The sequence below is a fragment of the Manacus vitellinus genome, unplaced genomic scaffold (genome assembly GCF_001715985.3).
Source record: "Manacus vitellinus isolate BGI_N305 unplaced genomic scaffold, ASM171598v3 scaffold_36_pilon, whole genome shotgun sequence".
NCBI classification, from domain to species: domain Eukaryota; kingdom Metazoa; phylum Chordata; class Aves; order Passeriformes; family Pipridae; genus Manacus; species Manacus vitellinus.
The window spans coordinates 3,522,345-3,539,641 of NW_021940508.1; the positions used below are offsets into that span (position 1 = coordinate 3,522,345).

Here is a 17,297-nt window from a genome sequence, read left to right on the forward strand (position 1 = left end):
ATTTGCCCTTCCTTTGAAAAATCATACTCTCAGAAAGACCATGTTTCAGGAGTCCTTGCTATTTATGAAAGTAAACTCAATTAAGTACTACAAGGCTCTTTGGTATTCTAAAAGGCGTATCAGCAGACTTTTGTCTAAAGTTCCAATAAAAGAAACCGTGCCTACATCAAATAGGAAATAAACAGCTGTGTCACAGCTACTCACCTGAGATAGCATTAGTCACTGACATGAGTGGAGAGTGCAGAGCAGGAGTCACACCCCACACTGTGTGGTAACCCACTATTCCAGCTAGGCCAAATGTTGTCACCATCTGAGTGAAAGCAGCATTAGGTGCTACAATGCCCAGTCCTAACATACTGGCTAAACCTAGGAGAAAAGCACAGAAAAACTCTGTAACTTCTCAGTGATTTCTTACATTTAAATTGTATATAACAGGAGTCCAATAGTGACATAAAAACAAAACAGAGTTCTGTGCATGGATTTGCTTCAAGATCAGGTGGATCACCCTCTTGAAATACAAAGTGCTTTCGGTGCTACTGTTTCTTTTATGATAGAAAATAAAGCCAGATTTCACACATATTTGTTATGCATACACACAACACAGCAAAGATACATTTCTACACAAACACTGAATCCTGTCCTCTCCTGTTGTATAGAAAAAATGTAGAAGAGTCACAATCATGCTGAGATATTACTTGGAACACATCAAAGCATATGTATGAAAAACAGAGATTAAAATTAAGAATACTCAATTCGTTAATTACCTCATATAGACATTCTGATGCACTGAGAGTACGACATTACACAGAGACAATATTTTTTTGTCAAGATGAAGGTCCTATTCCTAGTATTTCAGTAGACTGTGAGCATTTAAGTCTCACCCAATACAGTAAAATTTGAAGAAACCAATGGCATTGAACGGATTCTGCTGAAAAGTATGGGTACAGTCCCTGTCAGGAGTCCTTCAGAACTTGAAGCATTTTACAGATACAGAAATAGAGCCAAACATAAATGCACATCACATGAGTCAGCACTTCTTGAAATGTTAATATTTTTGGTTATATTTCTAAAGTTTTGGTTTCCCTCTTAAAAGCAATTATCACATTGCACTGATTTTGCACTAGGATACACCAGACAATCAAGTGCACTCCAAAACAGTTATTAAATTAAATTAGAAGTACTAGACAAATGAGGAGTACTCTACACTGATTCTCCAGCTCTGGAAGTTGCTTACCTGCTGTGTATACAGATGCACTAGTCATAGTCTTTCTAAAAGGTGTAATAGTAGCTGCTTTTTCCGCTTCCAGCTCTGCTACAGTCTTCTGCTTCACAGGTGCTCCTTGAGGAATATTATTTGGTAGAGGTGCTGGGAAAATGACCCTGCCATCCTGACAAGAAATATTTACAGTTATGCCTAACATGGCAGACAGTTTGTAGTTAGAGAAACCTTTTCTTCTTAATACTGCAAAGTCCAAGTTAAGTTCTAACATCCTACAGCCATACCACAGGAGTATCTTCCTGCATCAGTACAAGTCTGCAAAATCTGCCACAGGTCTGAATGGAATCAGAGCCTATCCAGACCAAGCATAATGTCTCATATTTTTTGCTGTTCTCCAGGTATCCAGAGAGGGAACTGTGGAGCTGTCAGTCCCAAGCTGTACACAACGGTGGTCTGGGAGAGCTTAAGTCAATATAAGTCTCCTCCAGAGCAGTTATCATAAAGTATTAGCAACATTATGCACCAAAACTCAACTGAAATTAATACCTCTTACCTAAACTGCAAATTATTATTTCCTAATAGTTATAGAAGGAGAGCCCTTACTGGTTGATTCTCTGAGTTTGTATTTTATTATTTCCTAATAAAGCTTAAAGTATCCTGCATATTCTAGTTTCACCAATTTTTTCTGAAGTTACTCTTACTATAAAAGAAAAATGTATTTTAAAAAATTAAATAAAAAATACAGGAAGAATGTTTTTCTGGTCCTGTAGTAAAGTCTCAAATATATTTTAAATAATTATGTTTTTATCACACGAATACAACAGGCAAACTTTATCTTTTTGCTATTTTTCAGCAGTAGAGGCATTAGGTATTTGTTTAACCTTGACAAGAAGACAAAGCAAAGAGGTTTCCCACAACAAAAAGGGACAGAGGAATGCTCAGCTGAATAAACACACAATTATCCACACTCACACTCTCATCAAGCCACCTCTGAAGTCTGTTGACATGCAGTATCTTCAAATGCATTTCGAAGAGACAGCAGTGATGAAGGTTAAAGATTTACTTACAAATTAAGAAGAGAATATTTACTGACTTACCTTCATTACTACAGTTCCTCTAATAACATGATCCAAAGTCCCATAATCAAATTCATCTTTTGGATCAAAGTAGAAGTTCTCTTTGTCAGGACTAATAGCCTTTAGAAGTTTGATAATATTATTGGAATACAGGGTACTGGCTTGAGTAGCCATTCTGCTAGGCAGATCTGTGTACCCAATGTGTGTAACACCCTGGAAAAAAAAATCCAAGTAAAATAATGAGGATTCGTACAATCTCTGAAAGAGCATCATCTTTTCCAGTATATCCTTCTGGAAATACATATCCCAACTCTTGCACTTATTTCTGTTCATCCCACTAAAATTGCTACCTGCAGTTCTGACATTATTAAGACAGGGGAGGATTACTCACAACAGTTACAGAATCCATCATGATCAAACCCAACACCTTAAATGCTATTAGCAACAAGCTCTTCCTACACAAAGAGGAAGGCATATTGGTGCAAGAGCTTGTCTTCTCCAAATCCTCAGAACTTAACTTCTTTAAGCAATCAAGTAACAGATTATCCTGCCTAATGCTTGGTATCTTCTCCATTTTTCTGGAAGGCAAGCGCAGAAGCCAACTTTCTATATGCCAGCAGAGTGAAGGGAGCTTCCCAGAGCTAGCTAGCTGTGCCAGTAATATGTCTCGGTTCGTGTGTATGTAAAAGTGGAACATAATAGATCCTCACTGTTTAAAGAACAAATGAGAGTACACCTGGCTATCAGACTTTTGGGAGGAAGCAGAAACTGAGGCTGTAATACACTCGTAAGTGTTCAAGCAGGCTTGAGTTAGAACACTGCTCCCACAACTTACAGTTAAGATCCGTGCAAGCTTCCAAAACTCTGCCTTAATGCAATGCTCTGGCACAATCCTAATACTTCTGCATTGTTGCCATTTTCCATAGCACAGTGCCAGTACACTAAATCCAGGGGTAATACTTCTCTAAAAGTACCCCATATAAACTCTTCATGGAAGTACGTGCTTACTTGTCTTCTATGTTCTCTAGTTTCAGGTTTTAACCAATGACATCAAAAGCCCCAGAAAGCCACAAAGCCAAATGTAACACGAGTCTTTAACATATACACAAAGAGCCCTGCTTTTGTTAACGACGACCATGGCAGCAACATCCTACAGGCTTCACAAATAACAGCATTATGTCCTTGCAATACCAAGCAACAACCCTGATAATCTGCTACCAAATTTTTATAATTGCTAGTAGATTTGTCATAAGTACCAAAAATAAAACCCAAAAAGTAGAAAAACAAGTTCTCAAACAAACCAGTAAACACCAAAGCAAGACCAAAGTAGTTCAGTGCAGAGCCAAACTGCTTCTTTTAATGAACCAATTTATAGGACACCTAGTTTGGGTTACAAGTGCTTTGGATACTCTACAGAAGACACACATTCTTGAAGCTAAAGACATATAAAGCCAGTACCCTCCTGAAGCTGAAATTGTACTGAACTAAGCCAGAGACTTTGTACTGAAGTAAACATTGACACAGTCTGATCCTGCTCAGTTTACCAATGGCAGGGACTTGTCAACCCCCAGTCGTGGGAGGTGATAAGTAAGTCAAAGAACCTATTTCTACTACTATCTCTTTTAGGTCAAACCACACCTTCAGCTCAGCAGAGACAAACCACTGGACTCGGAAGTCTAAGTAGTAAGAATTCCATAACATCCATTAACAAGCAAATTAACACAACACAAAGGTATTTGTTTCTTTAAAAGTATTCAAATTCATACACGTTACAGTGACCAAATGCAAATGTAAAAGATTCCTTCAGCCCAAACCAGCAAAATCAGCTACTCATTTTCAGGATCCAGTTTACAAAACACAATGTGAGTTCAGGCCAACTGAGAATGAACTGCAGATTAAAATGCTTACCTTATGAACATACATTTCTCCAGGCTTTGTAGTCTCAATATTTCCCCCTGCTTCTGCAGCTAAATCCACAACAACGGAACCCTCCTTCATTGATTCAATCATGTCTTTCTTAAACAAGATAGGAGCTTTTTTACCTGACAAGATAAAACATAGCAAGTTAAAAACAGAATACAGCTTTATATCTGTTGAGCTCAGGAGATTACTTCTCACTTCTACCCATATTACTTTTGTAAGCAAAATTTTCAAGTAATCGGTAGCTAGGATAAAATATCACAGAACGTGTGTTAAGACAGAGAGAAGAGATGCTAGAACATCCTGCTCCAAAGCATATAAAAAAGTTATGCATGGGCAGTCTACCAAAGATGCTAGCAAGTCCAATTTTGCCAGCAAACTGATAACATTCAATCTTACAATTCAAGTCATAACCAAAAAAAAGCCTCATCGTAAGTTATTGAAATATAGATATTGTGCAATACAAAACACTGAAATACAAGCTCTACCTTACTACATTTCAGTTGCAAAGACAGTACCATTTCAATCAGACTTGTTTTAGTGCGCAAGTTGTAGAGCAGAAGTAGCAGTGATGCAGTAGGTATGCAAGAGAATTATATACTCTTACTTTATTACTATCTGCTCCTTGTTTAACAAGAAAAACATGATGCTATTGAGCCAAAGACTGATACTTTATGAAAACAGAGTTTTTAAAGGAGGCACACACTTTAAAACCGGGCATTTATCACAGAATGGTGGAAGTTAATGCTCACATAGACAAAATTCACTAACCCTGCAGGTGCAGCTCCAAAATATGCCAACTTACTTACTTACTTAGGTAAACAAAAATTAGCATTTTACACATAAAACATACCTGGAATCAGTGCTGTAGTGATGATAATATCAACATCTTGGCACTGTTTGGCAAAGAGTTTCATTTCAGCTTCAATAAATTCTTTGGACATCTCTTTAGCATAACCACCTTGTCCCTCTCCAGATTCCTTTAAGTCTACTTCCAAAGGCTCAGCACCAAGAGACTTGAACTGTTCCAAAGCTGCAGCTCTAGAAAAAGAAAATTGTAGAAGAGGAAGCCACCACTTTAAAAATACACCATGACTTTACCAGTGTTTTCAGTAGCAGTCTTCAGACAAGAGATACAAAACTTATTTCAGGATTGAGGAGACTATAACTAAAGTCCTCAACTTTCTGTATTTAGTGAAAAGAATAATTGCATCACAAAATTTAGATTCCAGACAGACTTGGATAAGGAATGAAGGCAGCCTACAGTTTCCTGTATAGTCAGAGTTGCTCTAAGAAAAGCCTCAAAAGGGAAGATTTAACTGATGCCTAGCTCTCCACACACATTTCTTATGCCATGACTAGGTAAATCCACAGCCCAAACTTAAGTGTCTAAGATGGGTGATAAATACACAACCTGTGGTGCTGTCTTTAAACTGTGAAATGGGAAGTAAGTCTAGTAAGTCTTATTTTCACAGGGAAAATTGCTGGGGTGGGGATGTTTGGAGTTGGGTTTTTTAATAGTTATTCTGTAATTTATTTTGAATCACATGACATCACAGTAAATATTGAGAATAAATATCAGTGTTATGTGAATATTCACAACACACAGAGAACTCGGCAGAAACGTTCTTGCATCTCAAGATAAAAGTATACAGGGTGCTCAAGTAGGGAATTTAAAAGATCTGAAAAGTTTTAGACTGATTTTGACCACGCTTTTATGAAAAATAACCTCTTTCCAGTTTCTTTTAAGACTTATGCAGACGTTTTCTAAGAAACCAGAGTGGTTTTCCTCATATTGCACATCACAAATCTGGAGACATATTAGATATAGCTAAGTAGCACTAGATGCCACTTCTACATAAAGCACATAAGTACATAATTTTAATGCAAATACTGTACTAAGCATGTAAAAATTTGATACAAGAAGGCCGTTTAATAGAAAAGAACTAATCAAGTTTGCAGTCTCTGCAGCTATAAGAAAAAAAGTATTTTTGCTCTCTAATTTTCCCAGTCTATTCCTCTAAAAAATGGCAGTACAATTTCACTGCAATACAAACAACTTAAAAGTAATTTCGGATTGTTATTACTATTTTCTTACGCCTACCTAGTATCAAATCCACGAACCACCGCACCCATCGATTTCGCTGCTCCTGCAGAAGCCAGACCAGCAACTCCTCCTCCGATGATCAAAACCTAGGATGATAAATCTCATTAAGCAGCCATTTAAACGAGATACCTCAGGACACAGAAAACAAAATTACTTTGGCAAAACTGCCCCATAAACTAACAGTTTAAAAGCTGTAACTCCTAATTTCACATATCTAAGAGCCAACTCACCTGTGGCTAATAGTCTGTGTAAGTAAGTAGCAGTTTTCTCCTTGATTTATCTTCCTTTTTTATTTCCCTCTCTAATTCTACTTGCATTTCTCTTCAACCCAGTCCACCTGTAATTCCAATTAAGTAAACCTTTCCACTGCACCCTTCAATGCCCCAATATCTCTGACTTCTCTTAACTGTTTTCTTTCCCCATTTTGAAAAAAAATAAGTCCACCTACATATGGCTGGTCTGATGTTTAAAACAAAGTAAACTTAAGTAAAACTCAAACTGTTCTATTATTCCCAAAACAAGGTAACTACAGATGTGAACAAAAAATGGTGTGAGAATAACTACAGCAGTTTCTAAAGTCTCTAGAACTAACCCCAAGGTAGAAAAACAAATAACACAGTTTCAGCAATGGTTACCTAAGCTCAGGAACTCATATTCCTTTGCCATGTGTTTAATTGCACATACCTTTGCTGGAGGAACTTTACCAGCAGCTGTGATTTGACCTGTGAAAAATCGACCAAAGTGATTTGCTGCCAGTACCACAGCCTTGTAACTGTCAATTAAGGATGAACATATATTAGTATTCTCCCAAGGTTCAGTAAAATTCCATTCATGACATCAATCAAAAGGATGAACATTTGACCATAGCATGTGTAGAATATCTTAATATTTTACTACTGAGCACAAGTTTAATAGTCTTTCTTCATATTTCTTGCCTTTTTTTTTTTTTAAATCATTGAATGCATTTTCAGACATAATTTTTGGACTGCAGTATACTGGATGTCCGCAACTATTCACTCTTTCAAATAAAATTTTACCCTAAAAATGCATGCCTAACTTGCCAAAAGTTAACTCTCTGGTCTTTGAAACTACCTTCAAAGGCTGTAACCTGAGGCCTGCTACGGAAGGGAGCAACGAATAAGTAATTGCAAAAGCCTGAGTAATTCTGCAGTAAGCTCACTTAGAGCAAGCACGCATTCAAAAAAGATATTCTAACCCTAATTTTGCAAAGCCATATGACTTAGGACAAATAGCGTAACCTTGTTACTTCATTTGCCCCATCCAAGAATGGGTGGTTGGACACCAAGTTAACACCAGAGCAGCTATCTGTAGATGAAGATTAATATGTAATTTTGTCTTAACAAGAGTGTACATTTTCTTGTACTTTTACTAACAGTGTTGTGGTTCAACAGTCCCATTCCACTTTTTTTCCTGTCTCTAGAACAGGTACATGGAGGTCTGTATGCCACAAAATTAGTTCACCTTTGGAATACAGCTTGCAGATTTTATACCTTTAAATACATTATTAATGTCTATATTTCAGTAAAATTACACCAAATGAAAACTGAAAGAAGTCATTAAACATGTATGTGGATGTATATTGCTTGTGTGCACAAAATCTGGAAGCCTTCTCAAAGGCTTATTATGCCTCACAGACATCATCAAAATTTAAAAAAAAGAAAGCCAGCTTGACAACAACATTTTAAATTACTGCAATACCTAAATGTTAGTTGCAAAGCATGAGGATATGGGACAGTATCTGATCTTTTGTTTGTATCTGCCATGGCAACTGCACTCATACTGAGTGTTGTTTGGGTTAGTTAGCTCCTCTCAACATCAGATCCTTCCAACAGACAACCTGTGTTCAAGATGACTTAATGATATCTTAACTGCTCTGACCCAGTTAAGATCAAAGTCAGGGAATTAGAATTGCCTCCAGTTTATTTTTTTAAAACCTTTATTCTCATCTGCTGTAAAGCTGACCATAAGAAACTTCTGTAGTTTGGCACCTCCAACAGCACCATCCTCCTTGAAACTACTGCATGAAAACAGAGATGTAGAATTGTTTTAGATATACCTAATATCAAAGCATATGATTTTTAATCCAGCTATACTTAGTGAAGCTGAAAAAAAATAAATCATACCCAGCAATGTTGGCCATGGAGCTAAGTGCATCATATCCCTGAGCAATGGTGACCCGTGGAACCTGATCCATAGCCAAGACAGTAGCTTTTTTTTCTGCTAGTTTTTTCAGGAGGTCTGGATTTTGTGCCGGGTAGACAAAACTAATCAGGGTCGCCGCCGTCTTAAAAAGATCTGCCTCATGTACACCTAGAGCCGAGTTGTATATAGGAGCCCTCACCTGAAGAAGGACAGAAGTTTCTAAGTCAATCACAGGAAAGAAATCAGAACACACTCCACTTCCTTTCTCCCAGGGTGCAGTCTGGCCATTCCCATTCACAAAGTACAGAAGGAAGCACGTATATCAAAGGCTGTTTATACAACTGAACTGAGTTACTGCCCTTCTTAATTGCAGTGCACATACTGGAATTAGTTCAAGGTGGATTGGTGACAGGGCAGTAGTTGTCAGCACACACCTTGAGAAAGATCTGATGGCTTTTAACCAGCAGCCACCGCCTTTTCTAACAGACAGCTACCCTCAAAACTACCATTTTTAAGCAAAATGGTTACTCAACACATATGCCAATTAAGTTCTACAGGCTAAGAATCACTAATTAGGTGGCAAGGCATGACTACATACAGGGAATTTCAAGCCAGATATCCAGACAGTAATCTCCACCTATGTTCACTTAAGTTTCTCACTTTTCTTCAAAGAGAAACCTCCTTAAAAGGGTTGTTCACAAAGCAGCTCATAGAAATTCTGCCTTCAATCCTGATGTGTTAGAGCAACTACAGGAAGCCTCAACATCAAATTTAAGGTGTTTTTGGTTTTTTCCTTCAGGACTCTGCACAACCTAAAACCTCTCAAGTAACTTCGCTTTTAGTAGTTTTCCCAAATTAGCTGTAACTCATCTAGTGACAAATACTTTTGATACACACTGAGTTGTGGAACTGAAAAAGTTAGAAACTTGTATCTTCAAAATTCCAAACAACTATCTACAGAGCAACTTGAGTTATGTGTTACTAAATTTGGAGAAAAGGTTTCTTAGAGCAGGGATTTCACCTGATTAGAGTCCACTCTAGAATACCTCGCTCTAGAAAACACAAGTAAAAAGTAGCTAGAAATCTGCTAAGAAATTATCCCCAATTTCTTCAACACCATCATTTAATAATTTTCTCAATGTAGATGCACACCTGAGCTATTTTAAAAAAAAATACCAAAATTGAGTCAGGACTCAGAATAGAAAATACTAAAGGACCTTACTTACTGAACTTTTAGCAAACTATTACAAAAAAATGACCTATAAGTTTCTGCTAAAAGAATGTAATAGGAAATTAATAAAGCAATTACTTTCACAATCAAATCCGAAGCCAGGACTTCCTTGGTCCCCAGGATCTTTGCTCCAACTTCTCTGTAATGGTCATCAGAAAATTTGGAGGCTTCTCCAGCACCAGATTCCACCACAACACTGAAGCCTTGTTTAACCAAGGCTTGAACTCCAGCTGGTGAAAGAGCCACTCTCTTCTCATTCTCAAATATCTCCTTGGGGACACCAACTGTCAACTGTTTATAAGGAATTCCTGTAAGAGTGGTAGATAAGACAGCATTAATTGTACTAGAATAACTAATCGATATTAAGGGCACTCTTCAATGTTGTACAGACACATGCAGCCATGTCACAGCTAGCAATTCTCCCTCCTAAGGGAAGAGGAAGCAGAATGCTATTTTCTAGGAACGTAGTTCACATTTCCTTAAATTGCACCATCTTCCTAGAGATCCTTGTCCTCCCAGCAATCAGCAGGTCAGCACAATCAGCCACACAAGCAGCAACAAGTGTTTGATGCAGTTCATACCCATCAGACTTTACACAGTTCTGATTGTATAACTGGCATTCAGATTTACACAATACCTGGTGTTCTGCTGATAAAACATTCTACCTTAGGCAAGGATTTAAATCCGTCTCTAGCCACTTCCACTTTATTGTGAAGAAATAAACAAATGAGTTTGAGCAGTGAAACTACATCTTAACTGAACATGTTTTTGTGTCTATCAAATTACAGTTGTCCCAAATCACTATTAACAAATGTAACATACATACCATAAAGTACATTCAAAGGCACAATTACATCAGCGAGGTACTCTAAAAGTTGCCACAGAAATGAAAAATGTGAATTCAGAAGTAGTTGAAGAATAATGGAATATCCATCTACTAGCTTCTTCAACAGTACTTCTCTTCAATATTATCTGCTTGTCTTGTTCAAAGCTCCACTAAGTAACACTGGGAAAACTGCTGAAGCCAAAATTTATCAGTTTTAGCTGACATTTTCAATATTAGACTGGGCTTCCAGTCTGGGAATTAAATTTCTCTGATCCAAACAAGTGTTTAAATATATTATTTATCAATACACAGGTTCAAGCAGAATAACCATATATCAAACTACCACACTGCTTCAATTATACCAACAGCATGCAGCCCATCACAGGATCAATCCTATATCAGGTTTCACTGATATCTATCCAGAATTTAAAGCTGGATTGTGACATGACTACGCAAGACATTTATACCACATATATATTAATGAAATACAACTTCAGCTGTCTAAGCAGTCACTCATATTAATGACCAAGCAACAACAACAACAAAACCCACCAAACAAAAAACCTCAAAACAAAAGGAGAGAAGGTGGATAAAAGGCTTGTTTTAAGTTACAAATCTGATTTTAAATTGTCCATGTATGTATTGTGCTATGAAAATTTGTACCAGACAAGGAGTATTTTAGGAAGGCCTCCTTTCCACTTTTAGACAGAAACAAGCAAAAAATAAGAACTTTGAGGAACTGGGTTTACATTTAAAAATATTAAAATATTTTTTCCATTACATAAAACTTGGGACTATAAAGTACTTAAAGTTGAAAATCTGAAAATATTTTAATTAAAACTTTCAAGATAAGCTTATAATGTTCTGAAAATACAGTACAGAATTACTAAGAACTGGTACTTGAGTACCTACCTATACTTCTCAGTCTACTAACTCATTAAAAAAAAAAAATTGAACACATCCAACAAGAAGACAGAATGAAAAATCACCAGACAAAGAAGTGCATTATTTCTAATTGCTGTGCCAGGGGAGGTTTTGTTGAGCTAGAGGAGGTGCAGGTTGGACATCAGAAAGAATTTCTTCACTGAAAGGTTGGTTAAGTGCTGGAATGGGCTCCCCATATATGTGGTTGAGTCACCATCCCTGGAAGTGTTCAAAAAATGACTGGACATGGAATTCAGTGTTACGGTTTAGTTAACAAGGTGGTGTTTGTCCAAAGGCTGTGCTCGACCTTGGAAGTCTTTACCAACCTTAATGATTCTATGATTCTAGTTACTTTTTTTTTTTTAATTTTATCTTTGTCCTTGAAATTTAACTAAAAAATTAGTAACAAATAGTTTGAAGAAAGAAGTGTTTTGATATTTTATATGTTGGAGAACATTTAAATTGTTTTAACTACAAGACAAAAACCAAATTCAGAAAAACATATGTTAAAAGAACATAAAGTCACAACAGGAGCGAGAATGCACATCTAAAACAACAGACCCACAAAGCTAACAGTGCTTTGCAATTATTTGCTTCATCAGCAGACACTACATCTAAATATAATCGTGCAACTCAGGCCATACCCACCACAGCAGCACTAACCACTTGTCAGCTGTGGTAACTGCTGCTGTCACTCAAATTACCCTTTGTCATTTGAAGGCACCTTTCTCCTCATCTCTTCTAATTACTACACAATAAAGTCCTGCTTCTGATTTTCACTAAATCATCTCGGTGGAAATGAACTCTCTTGTCTTTCAGAAGCAGGAATGAAACCTAGAAGATTGAAATTTATTAGGATAACAAAGACCAATTGTAATTTCAGAAAGAAAGTAGCTGTAAGGTAGGATAAAAGGCAAAAAAGCTTTTCAAGAAGCAGTGAGAAAAATTAAGAACTAGAGTTCTACCTTCCCTTTCTCCTTTTGGATGTTTTTGTAGCACCAAAATGCTGAGAGGGGGAACGGAAGTCTGAGGGGGGAAAGGGAAGGGGTAGAGGGGAGGAGGGGGGGAAGACAGGGGGAAGAGTTAGGGTTGGGGGGAAGGGGGAGGATGGGAGAGAAGGAATAAATTATAGCATACGGGGAATAGAAAGATGACTGCAAATTTAAACACAGACACGACTAAAGCTTTTATTTTCTCAAGCAAAAAAATTAATCTTTTTTAATGAAATGACAATAGATACTTCTGATTTCTTCTTCTTCACTTGTTTTTTTGAGGAGAAAAGTAAATGGCTAGGAGGCATAGGACAGGAATATGCACTTGCTAGACACCAAATGCGTTTCCTCATTTCTCACTTCTTTCTTTCGCATTGTTATATCTTGTATGCAATAAAAATAGGTACAACTTTTTCAGATAGAAAGTATTAGCACCTTATTCAGTAAGTTCAGAAACCAATACTGAGAACTATTCCCTCCTCCAATGCTTTGGTAAGACCAAACATACAAGTCTCTCCCCTTCTTTTCTCCTCTGTGCCACTACCAAACTTAAAGCAACCAGTAAATACAGAAGAAAATGAACACATAAGCAAACAGATGTCAGTTTGCCAGCCTTTAGCTAGAGCAGGTATAGTACATTTTTCAAGTAGATTACCCTGACCTTTCACATCATTCACCACCATGGAGCAGAAGTTTACAAGTGAAAAAGATCTATGTTAAAACTTCAGACAAGGTTTTGGGAGAAAAGGGTTAAAAAGCTGAAGCCTGGCAAGGAGGACTGTAAATCACTCAAGTGACCTTGCAGCTGGAAATAACTCTTGGTAAGGTCTGTGTGAACAGCAGGCTGGTGATGATTTACTGGTGTCTGTGCCTCCGCTTGTGTTTCTGCGCCACAAGTTTGTGGCTGTCCCGGCTGCCTGTCTGTGCCGACACATACAACAGGGTATGATGGACAACATGTTTGGGAGCAGCTACACAATGAACAGAGATTTGGTTTGTTGAGCTCAGCAATTTCATTAAAGTCACTAGTTTGAAAGGTTGAAATCTAGGATCATAAACTCAGGATCTTGATTTAAGTTTTTATTTTGAAGAAGTGCATCTGCTATCCTTGCCATGGGTTCAAAATTGCATGAGACTGTGAAGCTTTCAAGTTGCCTTTCTAATCCTTCATGTCAGACAAACTCTCTATGAACTGCTTTGAGTATGTTTTAGTGACTTACTGCTTTATGACATCAAGAACATTTTCCAAATACTGACTGACATACGCATACTTGGAGCACCTCTTTGAGTCACATTAAGATTTTTAATAAATTGTTCATGGGAGTAGCAGATACACAGTACTTTTTTGTTACAAAAAAATCAACACCAATACAATTATGCCACTATCAGAAGTAGAATCATTCACAGGCCTTAGAAAGGAATATACACTCCAATGAAATGCTTAGTATGGTTTATACATAGACTAGAATTTAGAAAAACTAGTAAGAAGTCACTATTTCTCATCCCCTTACCATAATCTTGACTGTGTACTGAGGACAAGTATGTCCTTACTTCAAGTAAACAAAACTATGAAAGTGATCTTCTCCATGTAACTTCCATCTACAAGAATCTTAAAGAAGATTCTAAGTTAAAACTGTAGCGAAAAAATATAGTTTTTTAACCTCCTCAACGTGATTTGGGGAAGTAGCCTGCAGTAAAATAGTATCAACAAATACTAGAGACTAACTCAGAGGAAAGACAAAGGAGAAGTTTTGACTATATGCTGCATGTTCTGGGATGGAAGAACAGGATATGTAACCTGCCTATTTTTTATGTTACTCTAATAACCTTTAAACAAACCATCTCACCTGTTCTGAAGATGAGGACATATTCCGAAGAACACCAATATGATGTTGGCAAAAGGAGAAAAAAAATGATACAAAAGATTAAAAAAACACCTGGTCCCTCCTGTTACAGAAGCAAGGAATTACAAATTGCCTGTTTCTGAAACATCTGGTACTAGTGACTATTTGAGACAGGTTACAGGAATACTTGTTTAATCCTATATGAAAATTCCTGTTTCTAATAAACAAGTAGCAGCAAAATAAACAGCAGTAAGAAAGTTATCCATCCTCCAAGTTTACTTTTCAGATGACTCCAAATCTCTTCACCCCTCAAGCAGCTGTTACTCTTGTACATAACACAGCCTGGATGGAATGAATCCTAATCTGAGAGAATGAAAGCAGTAACTACAGGCTTAAGAAGAATTACTGTGACACTGGTCTTTTCAGAAAACTTAGTGTTACAGTGATTTTACCAAGTGTTACTACAATCACAGGTAATTTCTGAAAGAATAAAACATAGTTATTTTGTATGCTGTTACATTTTGATTCAAGAGCACTTAAAAAGTAAAAATAAGCCGTAGTACTGCTACTAATATGTCATTCAATTGCTGTTTCATCCTTGATTTGTCCTCTACTGAATAACAAATCACATGTTGCCAAAATGAACTATAAGAACAGCTTAATTATCAACCAAAAGACTACCAAACCTGTAATTCTCCATATTAAACAACTGCATTTCATGAATACTACTAATCCTTGAATAAGGGCTCCCACACAACAGATATGAAGGGGCAACACCGAATGTTAAACACATGACACTAATCAGAATTCTCCATCCTTCTAGAAAAATTTTTCAAAAGTGATTCTTAAAAACAAGAAAATGCACACACAGAGTAGCACATCAATTTCAGAAAAACTGAAGAGATTCTTCAGTTTCATGATCAAATTCGTGGTCAAACTAAAAAGACTGATTCCAAACTCAAACAACAACAAGGGCACTTACCTGAGACATTCGAGAAAGAACTTTGAACCCAGTTTCCTAAGTGTCAGTTTAGACTCCCAACCAAGGGACAATTTGCCATGTCAAAACTGACAGATGTTTCTCTCATTCATATATTTAATACAGAAAAAAAAAAAATTTGGAGCATCACAAATCTATCAGAGCAAATAAATTCAGGTTTCATTGTGCCACTGTGGTAAAAGGCCACATGACACAGATTATCAGGAGCCCTCACTCCTGACATTTCTTCAGAAGTTCCAAAGTCTTCAGTCACCAAGTTGAAACGACCACAAAATGAACCACTTAATGTCAGTATTCCCAGAATTTCAATGCAACACAGGCTTCTCAGTTATACATGCTAATTTTGTGTCCAGTGTTTTCACAGCCAGACACTTCTGCTCCCAAACAGCACTACTTTCCTAGTTAGTACTCTAAAGTATCTAATGCAGTTACCTACTGTCTACATTTGGAAGAACCAAGCATCATGTATGCAATTAGTTCAACTCTGCACATTAATCAGTTGCAGCCTAAGACCCTAGATCTGCACTGAAGCAAGGTCTCTAAATTCCAAAGGAAGCATGACCCGTGCAGGATGAATGGGCAAAAACAGCATTAAACCTGCATTATGTATTCTCCAGTCCTCCAACTGTAAGGGCATGCACAGTATAGAACAGAGGAAAAAAAGTCAGCTCTGATCTTCATACACCAGGCTCATATTAGAAACTGGAAACAAGGATGGCCCCTTTCACACTTCTTTTTTCATTGAAAATACCTGAACTGGTCCATTATCTGCTAAAATGGAGGCAGTGCAAATATACTAGCAAACCCTACACATGAAGATGCAGATCAGAAGTTTTTCAGAGTGGTACAACGTAAGAGTTTCCTGAACAAAGCTAACAGATTTTTTTGGATGAGATAATTATATCTACATATAGTCCTGTTTGCAAGATGCTCTCTTTGTGAGGTCTGTGTTTTTTCTCACGTGCACACAAAAAGCTGGTCTACAAAAACTCCTGGGGAACTTGGAGCTTTTAACTAAGAAAAGCACTTGTTTAAATACTTCTCTCAAGCAAGGGAAGTGTTAACAGGAGCTTGGACCCCCTAGCAATAAAAACTATTTGGATTCCAAGTACTTTTAATAAACACAAACACCTTCTGTGTAAGCCCTATAAAACCAGTCTAAAAATGCGCTGCAACTGATTCAAGTATGCTGCTGCCATGATTTCTATTTTAAGTGTTTTCTGTACTAATGCAGATCTGAAAGAGAAAAAAAAAGAAGAAACAATTTATATTCATGTTTTAAAATAATAGATTGTTTACAATAGTTTAATCAGTTTACCTGGCTTTGGAGCTGCCTGAGACCTGAACACCTGGTGGGTTCTAAACATGCGCAGACACGACATCTTCGCAGAACGCGCGTTTGGTGGTAACGCATTGCCAAAAACAGGAGCTGAGCACTCACGGACAGCAACACGCAGGAGGCTCGCCATTGCTCCCAGACCTCACAGCAAATTCCTTGCCACGTATGGAATCCCTGTGGCGCACGCAAAAACAAGGCAAAAGCTATTAATGGCCCTGGACAGAAGGTATGTAAACGCAGCAGGTTTGAGGCCAGCTCACTGCCAGTAGCCACGACACAATCATTTCTTCTCACCTTTATCTTTCTGGCTAGAAAACAAAATCAAATTTTTGTAAGACACCTATCAGATCAAGGTAAGTGGCCCGGAGATGGCATTTCTGTGACTCCAGGCTGTTTTCTCTTTGCACCGTTACCCCAGAAGAAGAACTGTGACACGTGAAAACCCGCCGCGCCCCAAGGAACCAAACAAACGCCTCCAATCTCTGCCGGAGCTCCCGCAGAGAGTTACCGCGGGTAGGACAGAGCAGGGCAGGCACTCCGGGCGGGATACGCCGGGGAGGGGAGCCGGGAACGGGCTTCTCGCCCGGAGCCTCGCCAAGCGCCCACGGAGCGGCCCCTCCCGCTATTTATAGTCCGCGGCCACCGAGTGACCTTGG

The 17,297-nt window shown here is 37.8% G+C and overlaps 1 protein-coding gene across 4 annotated transcripts in view; it reads right to left on the reverse strand.

Moving 5' to 3' along the window:
• The window catches only part of NNT (nicotinamide nucleotide transhydrogenase), a 40,148-nt gene extending 23,317 nt beyond the window's left edge, over positions 1-16,831 (reverse strand). Inside the window, exons 1-11 of one of the 4 annotated variants that reach the window (XM_018077236.3) lie at positions 14,306-14,433; positions 12,171-12,300; positions 9,795-10,024; positions 8,467-8,684; positions 7,007-7,094; positions 6,320-6,408; positions 5,069-5,256; positions 4,204-4,337; positions 2,317-2,508; positions 1,235-1,388; positions 205-366 (exon numbers count right to left, since the gene is read on the reverse strand). In XM_018077236.3, coding sequence (XP_017932725.1) covers positions 205-366; positions 1,235-1,388; positions 2,317-2,508; positions 4,204-4,337; positions 5,069-5,256; positions 6,320-6,408; positions 7,007-7,094; positions 8,467-8,684; positions 9,795-10,024; positions 12,171-12,180 — 1,465 coding nt within the window. In that variant the 5' untranslated portion in view covers positions 12,181-12,300; positions 14,306-14,433. Of the gene's footprint in view, positions 1-204; positions 367-1,234; positions 1,389-2,316; positions 2,509-4,203; positions 4,338-5,068; positions 5,257-6,319; positions 6,409-7,006; positions 7,095-8,466; positions 8,685-9,794; positions 10,025-12,170; positions 12,468-14,305; positions 14,434-16,620 lie in introns of those variants that run through there. The other 3 variants (XM_029961579.1, XM_018077238.3, XM_029961580.1) reach the window with 3 other exon arrangements.
• Between the last annotated feature and the right edge of the window lie 466 nt (positions 16,832-17,297).